General features: G+C 44.3%; 1 protein-coding gene across 1 annotated transcript in view; it reads right to left on the minus strand.

Annotated features, from left to right (window-relative positions):
* The window catches only part of NRG1 (neuregulin 1), a 1,130,425-nt gene extending 1,113,052 nt beyond the window's left edge, over positions 1–17,373 (minus strand). Inside the window, exon 1 of the mRNA XM_068972084.1 lies at positions 16,692–17,373. Coding sequence (XP_068828185.1) covers positions 16,692–17,373 — 682 coding nt within the window. The remainder of the gene's footprint in view (positions 1–16,691) is intronic.
* Positions 17,374–18,001: the final 628 nt, after the last annotated feature.

Below are 18,001 nucleotides of genomic sequence, written 5' to 3' on the forward strand. Positions count from 1 at the left end.
GGTCTCCAAATCACCTGGAGAGAGTTCCCGAAACACAGAGTCTCAGGGGAAAAAACCTGAACCAAATGAACTGTTATCTCCAGGAGTTAAGTCCAGGGATCTGTACATTCTAATGTGCAAACCCTGTTTGGAAACCACTGGTTTGTCCAAGATCAGAACATCTGGTCAAAAAACTCATCTGTGGCTCCCTGGGTGAATGAGACCAAGGGGCCTGCTGCTGAAGTCAAAGGTTTCCAAGCTGTTCCTCCTATGTTTTGGAGATTTCTTTTTCATCCCTTGGCCCATTTCTTTTGATCTATAAATGTATGGTTTTCATAAATTTGATTCTAGCTTACATACACTTATTAAAAGTAGGCAAACCTGGGTTGGGAAGATCCCCTGGAGGAGGGAAACCCACTCCAGTATTCTTGCCTGGAGAATCCCATGGACAGTGGAGACTGGCAGGCTACAGACCATAGGGTCACAAAGAGTCGGACACGACTGAAGTGACTTAGTACGCACATGCAAACCCAATGTAAAAAAAACAAATCTTTGCATGAAAACACTAATTTCATGGCACAAATGAAAACAGGAAACTCAAAAATGTTCTTCCCATGGTGGCTCAAAGTCCTCATGCAAGTATAGCCATGAATGCCTCAGATCAGCAGCTGGCTAGACAATAAAGACTGTATACAGATGGTCAGGAGAAACATATCCAGTTACTGCCAGAATAATAACTTTGCATTTTTTGACTGCTGCTCATTAAAATGCCCAGTCAGAGCTTCAGATAAAGGTAGGTTCAAGGACCTTTTGACTCAAATATTTTTTCAAATTAGATTGATAGATATCACTTCACAAGTCTTCGCGTGACGAAGCATTAGATTCCCATAGGACCCAGGTACCTACTATAAAGACAGTAGTTAGTTCTCAAGTCGGTGTGTCAAGAAAAATTTGAACAATCATCTGTCATTGAAGTGGCTTATGTGGTAAGTAGGAAAGGACTCCTAGCCACAGGGAAAAACACTAATAAAAAGGGTGACCTGCAGCAACCCTTTAGCTACACTATATTTAGCAATCTGATTTTTTTTAAATCATTATCTTCATACAAACTACTTATTAGATCTCTCAAGTTGAGAGATTCTTCCCAACCCCACATCAAAAAAATATGTTTTTTTAAATGGCTTCCTGCTACTTAGGTTCAAATACAGAGAAATATTGCTAAGAGCCAGTCTTAATAACCCAACGGCTGGCCATTACTACTTCAACCCACCCCTGTCTGGAGTCCACCCTTGGCACTTGGCCAGAACTCTTTAAAATGCCTTCATGCTGTTAATGAAGTACACTTTTTTAATTTTTTTTTTTGATGTGGACCATTTTTTAAGCCTATATTAAATGTGTTACAATATCGTTTCTGTTTTACATTTTGTTTTTTTGGCCACGGGACAGTGGGATCACAGCTCCCTGACCAGGGATCGAACCCACACCCTCTGTGTTGGAAGTCCCAGACAGTGTGAAGTTTCACTTTATTTTTCACTTGGAGGACAACGTACACTTTTAAATGCAAAGTGCTTGGCAGCAGTCAGCACTCAGGACATGCTTCTTTGGGCAAGCTCTCCTTCCCCCATCTTCTGAAATGATTTTCTAGGGACACAGCTAAGGGCTTCCCTGGTGGCCCAGTGGTACAAACCTGCCTGCCAGCGGAGGATGCAGCTGACCACTTCCTCCATCCTGAATCTTTGTGAGGTTCTTCCTTTTGCTTCTCTGGCTGCTCCATCCCTTTTATCCCTTCCTCTGCCTCAGCTTTAAAGGCTGCTGTTCTTCATGCTTCATCTTCTACTCACCTTTCCCCCTGACCCTCTTTCCCTAAGGAACTGTATCTATTTCCTGCAGAGAGAAATACTACATCCCTATCCAGAAGTCCCATGTTCCTAAATCCAACTCAGACTTCTTTTTGGGTTCCATCCATCCGAGCGCTGACTTGGCATTTCCATTTGGGGGATCAAAACCATACTGAGCTTCGCCCTCCTTGCGCACTATTCCCCTCCCCTTCCCTCTCATGCACACCAGGGCTTGTGCCAGAAAAATTCAAGAGCCACCCTCCACCTTCCTCTTTAGCAGCAATCCTAGCTGATAACCAAAATGAAAAGATGCCTCCAAAACCAGCTGGAACACTCTTGCTTCTCTTTGCCCCCCACCTGCTTCCTCTCTGGAGCAAGCCTGCATGCTGATCTCATCCAGAGCCCTGTCACCCCACTATGTCCCTTTTCATCCACTCTCTGCACAACAGCCAACTGCAATGTCTTCAAAATGGAAGTTTTATCACTCCTGTACTTAAAAACCTTGCAGTGGTATTTCAGGCTTTTAGGACAAAGTCTAGAATCTGAAAAATTCCAGAATGATCTGATTTTTTCCCATTACCTCTCAGATCTCCTCCTTGCCTCCTTTGCCCTGACTCCCCCCTCTGCTGGTCCTCTTCTCTCCATCAGGCGTGGAAATGTCCTTCTGTCTTCCTTTCTCCTCCTCCTCTTCCTACTCCCACCAGAAACGTCGCTTTCTCAAGGAGACCTTTTTGTATCTTTCAAACTGTTCTATGTTCTCATCGTACCTTGCAATTTTTCCCATATAAAACTTAGCACTTACATAATATATATATAATTGTGCTAAATTTTGTACATGCACACACACATATATATGGTTGGCCAAAAAGTCAGGTCTTTCTTAACACATTATGGAAAATCCTGAACAAACTTTTTGGCCCACCCAAAAAAAAACACACGTACATGTGTGTATCTTGCAATCCTTTGTGTAACTGTTCTTTCTGCCCCATTAGCTTGGAAAGGGCCATGCCTAATTATACCATCACTGAGATACCAGAAAGCAGCAGAAAGCCTGGCAAACAGATGCCGAATCAATATTTGACAAATCATTATGTAAATAAAGGACACTCACCACTTCTCTTTTTCTATCACTTACCCACACTGTTAAATAATTTCATGACTCTCATCATTTATTTAAGCAACATCCTCCAAATGGCCCTTACGATCTCTCTCATGGTTCAGGACTGCCTAGATCGAAGAGGAAAGGAATAGGATTTGGGGAGGGAGGTGCTATACAAATTGACTGAAGAAGTGATATGTGAATAGTAAGTTTCTAATCCGTTTCAATGAACGAACAGATAGGTCCTTGATCAGTCTGCAAGGAAGACCCTGCCTTGAGGTTCATTAGTCAGCTGAAACCCAAGAACAAATGGCCCATGATGAAGATGAGGCTGAAGAAAAGTACCACACACATATTATTATTCTCTACCCTTTTCACATAATTCTTAGGTATATCCTTTATCTTCTCGATATTTAATGAATTTTGAGAATGGAACGGTAACATGCAGAATGTAGATGCACGAAAGGCTAATTATTTCACACAGCATTACAACCATGCATTCACTGTCTCCATTCACCTGTTTTGAACTAGTTCCCCTTCTTCCCGGGCTGCACAAAAGCGGCACAAGCATACACTCAGCTCACCATAAAATCACCAACAATTCTTCTAACAGGAAGTAGGTGGATGATATCAGGGCCTTAATCATTTCCACGGTCTTTTTGATTAGTATTTTTAAAAGAAATATGACTGAGTACATAATGACAGTTATTTAGCAGGTTCCTGGAGATACAACTACTAAAGTTAATAAAAGTGATTAAACATGGTAGAATGATTACTCATCAATACAGTCAGTTAATACAGTGGGCAGGCTGAACCTAACAATTTTGTTTTCAACAGGCAACTTGATCACCCATTTTTAATTTCTCCTACTGAGAAGAAATGTGATCATGAAACCCAATTAAGTTGGCAGTGATAAAGCCTGAGCGTATTTTGCTACAGGAATCTATATGAAGGGGCATCAAGTGCAGCGCAGTGCTCAGAGGGGCTGACTCTTTGCGACCCCATAAACTACAGCCCGCCAGGCTCCTCTGTCCATGGGATTCTCCAGGCAAGAACACTGGAATGGGTTGCCATTTCCTTCTCCAGCGGATCTTCTCAACTCAGAGACTGCACCCAGGCCTCTTGTGTCTCCCACACTGCAGACAGATTCTCTACCACTGAGAATCTGTGGTAAAGAAACACCCCTCTATCAAAATGATCTGTTAAACATGGAGCTTTAATAGGCATCCCAACATGCCAGTGAAACGCAGGGATTATGGCCTAACTCTCTGCATTTCCAGGGGTAGCTGATGAAATCAGACATAGTGAGCAGCACACCTTAAAGATTTAGTACCAAACCAACCCACGAAATGCTAAGTCGAACACAGGAATGAATACATAGTCTGTATGGTGTTTATCTACCATAAGCGTGCATGGCTGTTAGGATCCACTCTGCACGTAACTACTGGGCTCTCCCACTGCAATGAGGCACCAAAAGGCACATTTGTCTACTTTTCACAGGATAGCTGAGCCACTGAGAATAAAATGACCACTGCAAATTGGAATTCTGCCTATTTTAACCAGTGTGTCAGTGACATTCAGCTATGCATTAGGTGTCAGTCTCAGTCTCTCTCAGAAGAAACTAAAGACTAGAACATCTTGTGTTTTGTCTATTCACTGGCATGAATTAACTATTAGATTTGTGCTGCTATATATTGGGGACACCACTTGTTACAGGGTATCCTAACTAGTACATCTACCACGAGAAAGGTCATGTTCTATAGGCACAGATTCCCGTAAGTCAGTCTTCAGTAGTATTTCTATTACAAATATCATGTATTCCTTTTCCTTATTAAAAATAAGACATTCACTCTAGAAACTTTAGAAATGCAGCCAAACAAAATCAAAGTTCTTAACATTAAGAACTCTAAAGTCTAACCAGTAACATTTTGTTATATAGCTTTTCAGGCTTTTATTCCTCTTTACATTGACAGACAGATGATACAGATAATAGCTAACAGTATTAAAAGCAATCATACACAGACTGCATTATAATACCTTTTTTTCACTTGACAATATACTATGAACATTGTCAGTCATTATACTTTCCTTCCTCTACAAGATTCGTAAAGATGATACAATAATTCATTAGATAGCCATACAGGGTTTGCTTTTTGTTCGGAAGTTTTAGGGGGTTTTGTTTTTGGAGGGAAGGTTTTTGTCACGATGTGTGGCATACAGGATTTCAGTTCCCCAACCAGAGACTGACTCCACGCCTCCTGCGTCGGGAGTGCAGAGTTAACCACTGGACCCCCTGGGAAGTCCCTAGACACACAGTTTTGTCACCATCCTCCCACTGAGGGACATAGTGTTTGCAACAATTGGTAGCAAAGGTACAAGATGTAGATAGAGAAGCACACCATTATGGGGAAGCCTGAACAGTAGTACAAACGTATAGATCCTTCCAGCCATGGAGAGCAATGCCATCATTGCAGCATAGGGCTCCATGTAGGAGAAGGAACTGGACAAGAACACTTGGATAAAAGTTGAATAAGTCATGCTTAAGGAGTCCTGATTTTCTCCTGACGGCAACTGAAGAGGTTTAAGAAGGGTATCATGTGATCTTCTGTTTCAGAAAAGATCACTCCAGCAATAGTACAGAGGATGAATTTAAGAAGGGAGAATGTCTGAGCAAAGGTAAGAGACTGATATAGAAACGATGGGAACTGATACACAATCAGTGGAGCTGGCACAGAAGGAAGGAATCGGAGATGGGTTAAGGAGATAGAGTCAATAAGATCTGGTCACCAATTGGACCTGGAGCAGGAGGAGAGGTTTCTGGCTGGGTTAACTAGGAAGACACTGATGCTACCACATGGTGAGGGGTTAGCTAAGTTCTCATGAGCATCTCCTACTCTATCTGGCACAGAAAGCTGTCAGTCCAGGAAGCCACTGGGAGTAAGAGCTGTGACTGTAATAGGAGCAGTGACAGCAGTTTCATTATCAGTATCCAGATGGCCTCGCAGGGGACATGATGAGATCCCATTTGGTATGTTTACCATAAAGTTTCTGTAGGACATTTGGGCAGATTATCTGGTAAGTGGTTGGATATACAGACCTGGAGCCAGAGAATAGGGTCCACAGAGATACGGACACAGGAGCCATGATTGATAAGCATCATTAGATCTGCTGGAAGAGTGGAGCTCACCAGGGGCGAAGGGAGGAGAAAGACTCAACTGGTTGCAACACAGCTGAGCCCCGCCCTGCCCCCGTGGCACTGGCAGAGCCTCTTCATGTGGTAATTGAAAAAGTCAGATCGAATTATTTCTCATTTGACAATCTGTTTCTGCTCTGCTCAATCTCCTCACCAAAGGACTAAAATGTACCATCTTCTTGCCCCAACAATAAGAATCGCAAGCTGAGAACGAAAGGTCTCTTAACCCAACCTGTCTGAATGTGGGAACTCTGCCCACCATCATCAACACGGGTTCCAATGTGGCTGGGAACCAAGATCCCCTAGTGTCTATGCTGGCCTCCCCCATTTCCACAACAGGGCTCATTATGAGAACCTAAAACAGTGCCCGATTTACACTGTTAAGATAAAATTCATAGTTAAGCACTTTGAATCTTCTTTGTCATTTTGTAAAACAAATGACTAAATTTTCTTGCTTTAAAAGTTTACAGCTGTAAGTTAACAACTCATTTTATAGCTTCAAAGACAGTATTTGCTTCTTGAAAAAAACGATGCCCATGAGCACAAATAACTATTTTAGATAATGTAATAAAAATGACCCAAAAGGCAAGAGAGGTCAAAATCTTTGGAGAAAAGAAGAGACATCTTTTCATTAGTCCCCTGTCCGTAAGCTCTTTCTCACCTCTTTCAGATTGTCCAAAAGTTTTACCATTGCTTTTCCATAACTGCTCTCTGTAGAATAAGGGAAAGAGAGAGGAAGAGAAAAGTTCATGGGTAGTAGCAGAAGGGGTTTGCATGTTGGGTCACTTCTGAGATGACAAGCAGATACGGTTTGAATGGACCATGCAAAGCTCTTTAGTTCCACTTTCTCACTCTGCATATTAGGGAACTGAGACCCAAAGTGGTAAGGTTACTTACCCCAAACCACCCAGGTACTGATCTACAAAGCTGGAAGTGGAAAGGAGTCCTCTTGACCCTGAGGCTGGGGTACTTTTTACTCATGAATAAGCTGAGGACACTTCAAGTATCTGGGCGCTAGGATACCATAATCTCCTAGGTGAGGTAAGGCACATTCACAACTAGAAAAAATTGCAAGACATTAATTTTTTAAAAAACAAAGATAACATAAGGGAAGTTTGTAATGGCACCATATATGAAGTATATGGAGAAAAACGTAATTTCTTTGGGTGTTCTGCATTCAAAGGCTAGAGTGCGTATTTCTGGCAGGATCACTAGTAGGATTGTCATGGAAGCAGCAGGATATAGCTGCCCCTTGAAGGAGACAAGTTCCGTGGACAGGAATGAGGGGAAAAGCAGAGCCAGGCACAGGAAATGGCATATGTAAAACGAGAGGACTGGGAAAGAACACGGCCTGTTTGTGAAGCAGTTAGACTAGATCAAATCATCCACACAGTAAACATGAGAAAGATTAGTCTTAGTTCGGATTAAGGAGGACAGTGAATGTCGGGCTCTAGAGTTAACAATGATGCATCCATAGGAAGTTTGAGGAAAAAAAGGAAGTCTTATAAAACCAGTATTTTAGAATGACTCGAAGCCCACTGCAGGGTTTAATGGAAGTTGGTTTGGAGCAGTGGACAGAATAGAAGCAGGGAAATTAGAAAAAAAAGAAAATTAGCTGAATAAATAAAATCAATTCAAACGTTCTGATACTAATCTAAGTATGATAAAGTGTGTCTCTGGACTCTGTTGATAGCAATCTGAAGACAAGTGCAATATTCTCATGGTGACTGAAGGTCAAGTTTACTCTTTAAACCTTTTATTGGTTTTTATTAAGCTATTTTCTATTGTAATTTTGTTATCTGGTGGCTTCAGATTCAGGAGCCTAAATGCTGGGCAAATTAAGAGTTGAATAGATTAACACCTCTTTTCTAAGAACTTGTTTATTAATGACACTGTAATTAGAGGCAATAACTTTGAATAGAAAACAACAATATAAAAACTGCTCACCACTTCACACCCATTAGGATGGCTATTATCAAAGCAATAGAAAACAATTCATGTTGGCAGGACTGTGAAGAAATTGGAATCCTTGTGCACGGCTGGTAGGAATGTAAAATAGTGCAGCTATTGTGGAAAACAGGATGGTAGTTCCTCAAAATATCAGATATAAGGTTACCATATGATCTAGCAATTACCCTTCTGGGTATGTACTCCAAAGAACTGAAAGTAGGGTCTTGAACAGGTATTTGTACACTCATGTTCATAGAAGCATTACTGACAACAGCCGAAAAATAGAAGCAATCTGAGAGTCCATTGACAGAAGAACAGATTAACAAAACGTAGTCTACACATGCAATGGAATATTATTCAGCCTTCAAAAGGAGTGAAATTCTAAGACATGGTACAACATAGATGAGTCTTAAAAACATTATGCCAAGGGAAATAAGCCAGAACCAAAAAGGCAAATACTGTGTGTTGCCACTTATATGAGGTGAAACATAATCAAATTACAGAGACAAATTAGAGTGGTAGTTGCCACAGGCTTCAGGAGAAGGGAATACGGAATTATTATTTAATTGGTTTGGAGTTTCAGTTTGGGAAGATAAAAAAGTTCTGGAGATCGATGGTGGTCATGGTGACCCATGATTGGGAACACTTAGTACCACAGAACCGCACGCTTAGAAATAATTTAAAGGGTGAATTTTATGTTATTACAACACGAGGGGGCCAGTGGTGGTAAATCACTCACCAGAACAAGACTGTGGTTCAAAATGCTTGGTTTCTTTTTAAATAAAATTCCCACTGCAATGAAAGAAAAGTTGCCAGTGTTTCTGAGGAAGAGATATGAGCCATCTTAGTGGATGGGAATGAGGGCCTTGGAAGAAAGAGTATCTCAGTGTCCCGACCTGCAGAAAAGTAGAGAGCCTGGGGCATTTTGAAGCTGTGGTCCCTTGTGTGCTGACGGCATCGACTTTGAGCATGACGGCATGAACCCTGAGCAAAACATCTCCATCCAGGCAGCCACCAAAGAGCCCTGACGGACAGAATCACCTCCCAAGGACAAAGTCGAATGACTAATTCTATCTGAAGCAATCACAGCCACCCTTCTCAGAAGACAGAACCTCCTCTCCAGGTTCTGCACTGAGTAGCAGCCGGAGTGCCCCCTGTGGTGGAAGAAGATGCTGCCACTCCATCTGCAGCTTCGCTGAGCACACATCATCACCCCTGGTGTCTCCGGGGCTGACGGAGCCAGTGGAAGAAAACCACCTCCTTGTTCACAGCCCAAATGGACAGGCGCCATCCCACCTCCTGTCTAACCAAGAGCTGCTGTGACATTCACAACAAAGCAAAGAAAAAGTGAGAAGTAACTTATCCAAAGTTTTGTTTTTTTTTTAAATTACTTCTTAAGGATACAGGCAGTACTTTTCCATCTTCAGTTATAAGAATTGAACTTAACAGGCCTGAGTAGTCAAACACCTACAGGGGAAAATCAAGGGAAAACATAGAATTAAGAGCTGAGATCTAATACTCAACTGGAAATGCAGTGGAACAATTTGGGAATGCTGCTACCCAAGACAGTGGCAGGGAATCACTGATGATCCAAAAGTTCCTCCATGCTAGGAAGCCTTTACAACACAGGGAATTAATTCTGTCCCTCAGCTGAGGCTAGAGAGTACAGAGTATTTGGATAAAGACAGAATATTAAAATTCCGAAATAATTCAGGAAAAAACAAATTTTTGGAAATTAAACTTATCAAAAGCCCTAAGGTTGATCCAGAGGAGGAAATGGTGTGCTAAGAGGATGTAGCTCTAAATTCTACTTCCTACAGAGGCCATCTCACCAAGTTAGGGACCAGAAGAGAAAGAATCCGGGGTTTTTATTTTGTTTTCTCCAAAACTCAACCTAGAACAGTGATGGCCACCATCCAAGGAGCTGGGATGCTCATTTATTTATTTGATTACTTGATATTTAGTCCACACAGAACAGTCAAAGAATAAGTCTATCAAAGAGGAAAAAAAGATACAGACTCAAGGAGCGGTAGTTACAGCCCAGCAGTCTTAGCAAATCCCTCAGCTTTTTAGCTTCCTTTGCCTTAATGACAATGCCCAGACTAGAGACAAACATTTAGGACAAGAGTGTTACTGCTGTGGACTTTCCAAATTCAGTCAAGCACACAACGCCTCACTCTGATTGTGAACCTCCATGCCCCAGGCTAGAAGTGGTGTGCCCATTACCGAGACTCTAGTGCCCTCGGCAGACACGTCCCCTCATGCTGGGCTCTGTTCAGCTCACATATAATGGCACAAGGGAGTAAAAGATGTCGTTTCCTCCTCTAGGGTCTCAACATTACCTCCTAAACCCGGCCCCCAGCTCCAGAAGCAGGCTGCCCTTAGAGTTGTGCTCTGCCGGTCCCCAGCACAGTGGACTGGAGCTGATCTCAAAAGCCAGAGCCCTGGGCTTTGTAGGGGGGAAGCCCCTGAGACAGACCTGCAACCCAGGTTACCATCTGTGTCCCCACAGGAGGGACAGAGAGCGTATCAGGAACAGAAGGACATCTATAATTAGATCTTTGTGTGTGTGGGTAGGTGGGTGTGGGTATGCACAGGCCACACAGCCTGCAGGATCTCAGCTCTCTGACTAGGGACTGAACCCGGGTCACAGCCATGAAAGTCCAAAATGCTAATCACTAGGCCACCAGGGAACTCCCAGCATTCACATCTTGTGATTTAGGACCTCCATATGTGGACACACTTGGACCCCAGACAGTCGAATTCCAAGGTGCCAAGCGAAGACTTGTCAGTGAGACGATGAACAATCATCAATATATACTTCGATGTCTCACAGACTCAGCTTCACTCATGGGCCCCATCATTGACCTAGTGCTTTCCCCTGAAGAGTCCCCACAAAGGAAAGAGACGCAAAGGGAAGACAGCTGAAGTCCAAGTCAGGAGCTGGGAGTTCTGTTCTCCCATGTACCATCCAAGCTGTGTGTTAAGTTTCTTTTTGTTTTTTTTAGTTATTATTAAAAACAGGATATAAATCTGACTAGGGCCTAAAAGGGAGAACCAAAGTTAGGATATAGTTTTCCAGGAAACTATTTTCCATAGGGAAGACAACCTGGTTCTTCTGAAGACCAAAAAAAAAAAACACCAATATCAATAACCACTTGAAAGTGAAAGAGTTAGCCGCTCAGTCATGTCCAACTCTTTGCAACCCCATGGACTGCCCATGGGATTTCCCAGGCAAGGATAACCACTTAGGCATCTCTTTCTAGGATGCCTATATGGCAAGTCTATATTGGGGGATAGCCCCATGGACTGTAACCCACAAGGCTACTCTGCCCGTGGAATTTTCCAGACAAAAATAATGGAGTGGGTAGCCATTCCCTTCTCCAAGGTATCTTCCCAACCCAAGGATGGAAACTGCATTTCTCGCACTGGCAGATGGAATAGCGCCACCTACAAAGCCCATATTAGGGGATACAATCAGATCTATGCCAAGCAGAGATTGGTCAACCCATTTTAAGCTTTCAACCTGACCAAAATTTCTGTTTTTTAAAAAAATCTTCGACCTGTATGGATCATTTGGAAATGGAGAGCCAGGAGACCAGCCTTCAGAAACAGGCATGCTTCAAGCACATCTCAACCCTAAACAAGATGAAAACACAATAATATGAAAATACAGTCTCTCAACTAGCACTTACCTCAGTAAGACTCCAGTCTGCATAAAGTCTCAAATCAGTCAACTCTAAAGCGCCACAGGCTATATCACTAATCAGCTGTTCAAATACTACAAAGTGACATATCTGAGACAGCGGCTAGGTCATGCATCCTTTCATAATGTTACTTTAATTTAAATTTCCTGATAACAGAAAAGCACAGAGTAAAACGTGCATGCATAAATTTAGAGCATTCACATATGCATGGAAAACTGTCCACAACAGACATTTCTGTTGTTTAAAAATAAGGACATTTAAAGTTACTTTGCATTTTCTTATGAAAACTTTTGGCTAAAATGTGCTGTTCTATTATGGCTTTGGTAACAAATTACATGAGCCCATAAGAGCCCTATTTTTTTTAAATCTTTTACTTTCTTTAGTTTCCTCATTATATACTTTCAATGACTATAATAACCCATGAATCCCTACCACTATTTCTCATTATCCACTTTGTTTTCTGTACTATAATTCATTTATGTAAGACTAATCAAAATGCCCATTCAATTAGATCTATCTATAAAGAGAATTTTTTAATCATTTGAGCATGTCAAAGACCAAACAAAAAACCTAAGTATTCCTAAATACTGAGAGCAGATGAGTTTCAAGATCTTTGGACATCCAGCCAGTTCATCACCTGCCACTGAGATTTAGAAATAAGTTTTAAAAGATGTTATGTTTATAATTAAGAAAAAAAATAACGAGAATAAAACAGGCATCGAAGCAAAGGAAGATTTCCTGAACACTGAATATATTGCATTTGACAAGGGCAATAACCCACCCAATCACATCTTTTGCTCTCATTTACTATAAATATTCAGGCCAGCAGAAGCACAGACCATTGTTTTGAGCCTCAGGGCTGTTTAAGCTTACGGGTCTTACTTAATACATTAAGACATATGGGAAAACTTTCCCTAGATTCAGAGGGCTTATGGATCACCCACAACTGGTGAAAACTTCCCCCTAGTGCTTGTAACACATCCTGACTCAGATATTTAAATTCACCTTTTAAAATATTTTTATTCCAAACAGCTGCTTTCCCAAATGACCTATCTTGGTTTCATCTTTTAACATAAATATGTATCAATACATACATGGTTTTTCTATTCAATATCAGTGTTTTACATACACTATAGAACTGAGAGTATGATTTATACAATTTTTAAGAGAGTCATCACAAACACTTGGGGAATTACATTTACATGTGTATTTGTGAAATTCAAGCTGTCAAGTTGTACCTGTCCCTATTGCTACCATCTAAATAGAGCTTTCATTAAGAATGCTGCTGCTGCTAAGTCGCTTCAGTCGTGTCCGACTGTGCGACCCCATAGACAGCAGCCCACCAGGCTCCCCCGTCCCTGGGATTCTCCAGGCAAGAACACTGGAGTGGGTTGCCATTTCCTTCTCCAATGCATGAAAGTGAATAGTGAAAGTGAAGTCGCTAAGTCGCGACCCCATGGACTGCAGCCTACCAGGCTCCTCCGTCCATGGGATTTTCCAGGCAAGGGTACTGGAGCGGGGTGCCATCGCCTTCTCCGTTCATTAAGAATAATTCTCTTTAATTATTGGCTGGAAAATCCCTGTATTGTTGTCCTTTTCATAACACCATAAGGTCAGCACAGTTTATTAAACAGTTATTGAAGACATGAGAAAAAGACAGACAGTGATCATGAATATTTCATAAACATGTTTGCATTATCAATATATTGCAATACAATAGGGTATACTGAATATTTAGGTTGACTTGTAAGAACATAACTGATGCACAAATCTCGTATGGCCCCATTAGGATGTTATTCGACATCAGCATTTTACTCCTTTTTGAAAATCAGTTGCAGCCTAGCAGAGCCTCAAGGCTTTGGAAACAAATGTAGCGCAGCAGACAATAATTTGTTTGAATAACAGCAATTTAATTGAACAGCAAATTATTTTGCATTCCAATAAATATAAAACCTAGAAATGTGTCTCAACCTGTGCAGTGAGCAAGAGAGAAAGCAAAGACTGGGGAGCATTCAAATGATTGTAAAGGAAGTGTAATTCACACAAGCCCCACATATAAAGCAAACAAGCTATGAGACTCTGTGTTGTCACCTAAAATACACTAGACAGTTTGTTTCTCCAAGTGGCCATTGTTCAGACAAGTGTCTTCATACATAGGCTACTCAGGAGTTTCTTAGATGAGGGGTAGGGAGGAGAGAAAAAAGAATTCAAGACAGACTTCTATTAGCTCAGCCCCAAGGCTAATCTGTTGCACGTGTAGTTTCTACATTCATAAGCAAGTTGTAGGAGACAACACTGCAGCTGAGCGCAGGAGTGCTGGAAACTGTTCCCCAGGGCATGATAGCACAAAATGACTTTGCTATATTCCCTCTCCAGCCTAGCGTCACAGCTTGGGCAGGAACACAGCTATCACGCCCCCAGGGCAGCTTCCTGTTGTTAGATAAGAACCCTCTGCTCCATCACTCTCCCTGAAATCTGACCAGAAGCACACAGAAGTGGTTCAACCAAGACAAATCAGCCCCTATTTTCTCTGAATGTTTTCTCCCCCAATTTGTGTTCCTTTGCCTGGTAGGTTCTGAATGACATTGTTAACCCAGACCATACAACTGAATGAATTCACAAGTTTTCACACCCTCACACATACACTTTCACACCCAATATTCCAAGTATGGATTGACTGAGTTTCCATTGTATAAGACAGCTTACAGTCTTTATTTACATCCTCAATGTCACAATAACTACCATGCTTGTAAAAATGCAAGAGAAACTTTTAGCAGGATTTCAGTTAGTCTTTAGCTAAACCTATTAATGTTTCATGCAGTATCATACTTTAAAGTGTTTAACACTAAAATCACCAAACATACATGGTAATTACACAAACCTGAAGCTGTAACTTCATAATTTCTTAATCTACTACATTACATGCAGGAGGTTTCCAGTGTGTTTAAAAGAAAAAAATAAAACCTGTTTTGCTGAACCTGCCACAACTTACAACCATGTATCTCCTTTGGCTGGCAAACAAAAGGGCAAAACCACCTTCAGTGATGCTTTTTCAGTTCGGAAACACGAAAACAGAATAGTATTCCTCCAGGCAATTTTCCATTTCCAAACATCCTCTGGACCTTTATAAGAAGTTTACCCGTGAAAACTGACATGCTTTTTTAGTTAAAAGGCATAATTAACACCATGGTTAATCTAGCAACACCACGCCCCCCATCCTAGGCATCAGTGCCAACCACGACACCCTTCATATTAACTTCCACCATGTGTACTAAATGATTCACAATTTATATGGTTTGGGGGTAAAAGCAAAATCCTTCCTGAATTGCATGTAGTAAAATGTGAAAACTGGATGATGGCGTGACTGAGAAGGTTTTGTTTCGGATTCTCTAACAGGATAACATATGATGCAGGACAATGGTGTGATGCTTTTGTGTGTCCTAGTAAGACAGCTCCCAGCGGAGAGTTTCCCATGTTTTATAGTGACATCTATCAGCCGGACCCAGGGAATCCCAACGTCACTCAGCCTTCTTCAGCACCACTGTTTTGAGAACAGCTTCTTGCCACAGAGTGGTGCAGTCTTAACAGGTCCCTGGTGCGCAAAGTGCATTGTGAAACTCAGGCAGTGGAGAATGAGCCATGTTCTTCCCTCACATCAAAACCCAACTGGTAGGCATTAATTAACCGCCGCAGCCTATAGGCACCACAAATGCCAATCAGAAATGTAAACAAATGGCCCTCACCTGCTACAAACTGAAAAGAGCTGACACACTTTGCATCACAGGCAGACTGAGCATCGCATGGTGCTGAGTTTTGTAAAAATTCAATTAACCCAACCATCCATTAGATGGATACATAAAGACCAGGGGGAAAATCTATTATGCATGTGAGAATTTGTGATGTGTAATCATGTTAATTTATGGTTTGAGAAGAAACCCCGCTATGCTGTAGTGATTATATGATCATCAGGAAATTACAAATATTTAGAACGTAGGAATTACTCTTATGAATGGCATAGAGGTAATAACTCCTTCAGAAATGTAATCAGATTATCAACTGATTTCTCAGACCTGCTAATATTAAGGAGACCTGGGAAAAAAGTTTTTCAGTGATAAAATCGGGAAAGGTCCTTGAAATGTTAACTTATCTCCCCCAATTCTCCTTAAGGGCCTAGAAGTGAAGCTCCATAATGACGTTCATCTGGTCTGATACACTTAACTGCCAAAGCATCCGCCAAACGAAAATACAGTTAAAACAAAAATTCTTGACATGATGTCACCAAAAAGATAACACCCAACTTTATACTTCTCACATACACATTTTCACCAGGCACAGACTGCACCTATCTGTCTGGACACTCGGTTTTCAAAAAAAAAAAAAAAACAACACTGCCACATTGAAAGACGAAATCTTGAATCTCGGTGCCCTGTCCTTTCCTTGTCGGACTCTCTCCAGACACAAACCCCCAACCAAGTCCACACTCTGGACCCGAAGTGATGGCCAGACTGGACAGACCTGTCCGACTCACCCTTCCTCCTTCAAAGGAAAAGCCCCGCAAGGCCGCCCTAAGAGCAACTCCTAACCAAAGCCAAGTTCGAGAAGGCATCGCAGGCAAGCCACCGGCCGATTACCATTCCACCTGGCGAACGAAACCCCAAGGAATTAAAAAGTTTCAGGCGGCCCCAACCGCGGACCAAACTTGGACTTTCCTCAACGGCAAAGCCTCGAAACCGGGAAACGGGAGAAGGCGCTTGCCTGTGGAATCCAATCCACCAAGAGGCTCCCAAACGCGCCCCTCCGCCGCTCGGACCGCGTCCGCCCGAAAGCCGTCGAAGCCCGGCGCCCGCCCGGCGCGCCCCGGGGAGGTCCGCCCTCCCCGCCCTCCCCGCCCGGCCCGAGCGCGCCCCGCGGGCCGAGGAACTTACCGCACCGCTTGCACAGCACCCGGCTGACCTCCTTCTTGAGGTTCCGGCCCGTCTCGAGAGGGGGGAAGGAGGCTCGGAAGGCGGCGGGCGCGCGGCCGCTGCTGTTGGCCTCGGGCTCCATGAAGAAGATGTACCTGCTGTCCTCCTTGAGGCGCCCGCAGGAGCGCAAGGCGGGGCGGCCCCAGGCGCCCAGGCGCACGGTGAGCAGCGAGTCCTTCTTCAAGCCCCCGGCTTTCGCCGCCCACACCTGGTGCACCTTCACCAGATAGGGCGCCTCGGCTCCGGGCTCGGCGGCGCTGGGCGCGGGGCCGGTGGGCCAGGCGGGCACGGTCCCGTTGGCCGGCGGCGGGCGCTCGCCTCCCCACGCCCCTGCCTCGCCCGCGGCCGCCGCCGCCGCCTCCCTGTCGAGTGCCCCCTGCTGCCGCCGCCGCGGCGGGTGCAGCTTTCCCTCGATCACCACCGCGGCGCGCTCAACCAGCTCCTGCACCGAGCCCACGCTGGGCGGGGACGCGTAGCACACCGAGGCCCCCGCGGGAGCCGCCTCGTCGCCAGCGGCCGCCCCCGGCGCCAGGGCCGCGGTCCACAGCAGCAGCAGCAGCGGCGGCAGCAGCGGCGACGGCGGAGGAGAGCGGGCGGCGGGGCCGGTCCTCCCGGCGCGGCGCGCGGCGCATCGCCAGCTCATGGTGCGAGGTGCGTGCGGGCTCCGGTGGCTGTCGGTTCGGACTCTTGCCTCCTCGGTCTCTGGCGCTGCCTCCCTTTTCCTCTCCCCTCCTCTTCCCCCCACCCCCCCCCGCACCCTCCTCCTAATTTATTTATTGGCGGGGGCCGTGGGAGACTTGTTTACCGGAGGGGGAGGAGGAAGGGAGAGAAGGGGTGGGTGGAACCACAGAAAGGCGAAGCGGTGGAAAGGGCAAAAAAAAAAAAAAAATTTTTTTTTAGGCGAAAGAGAGAAAAAAAAAAAAAGCCGCCGCCACCGCCTCGGATGCTCGGATGCTGGGAGTAATAGGTCCTCCCCGCGCCGCCGCCGCCGCCGCCGCCGCCGCCGCGCCCGAGCCCGGCTGTCGGGGCTCTGCTGTCACCGGAGGAGGACGTGGAGGTGGAGAAGCTGCTCAGCGGGTAACAGTCCTTTGTGTGAAGTGATGCTGCTGCGGCTGCTGAGGCTGCGAGCGGGCGGCGGGGCGAGCGCGCGAGGCAGAGAGCCCTGGAGGCGGAGTTGCGTGCCTGGAAATGGCTGGGTGGCCGCGGCGGCAGCGCCCTGCGCCTCGCCGGCCTGTTTACCTGCGGAGCGAGCTCGGCCCGCGCCTCCCTTC

The sequence above is a fragment of the Capricornis sumatraensis genome, chromosome 4, assembly GCF_032405125.1.
Source record: "Capricornis sumatraensis isolate serow.1 chromosome 4, serow.2, whole genome shotgun sequence".
Classification (NCBI taxonomy): Eukaryota; Metazoa; Chordata; class Mammalia; order Artiodactyla; family Bovidae; genus Capricornis; species Capricornis sumatraensis.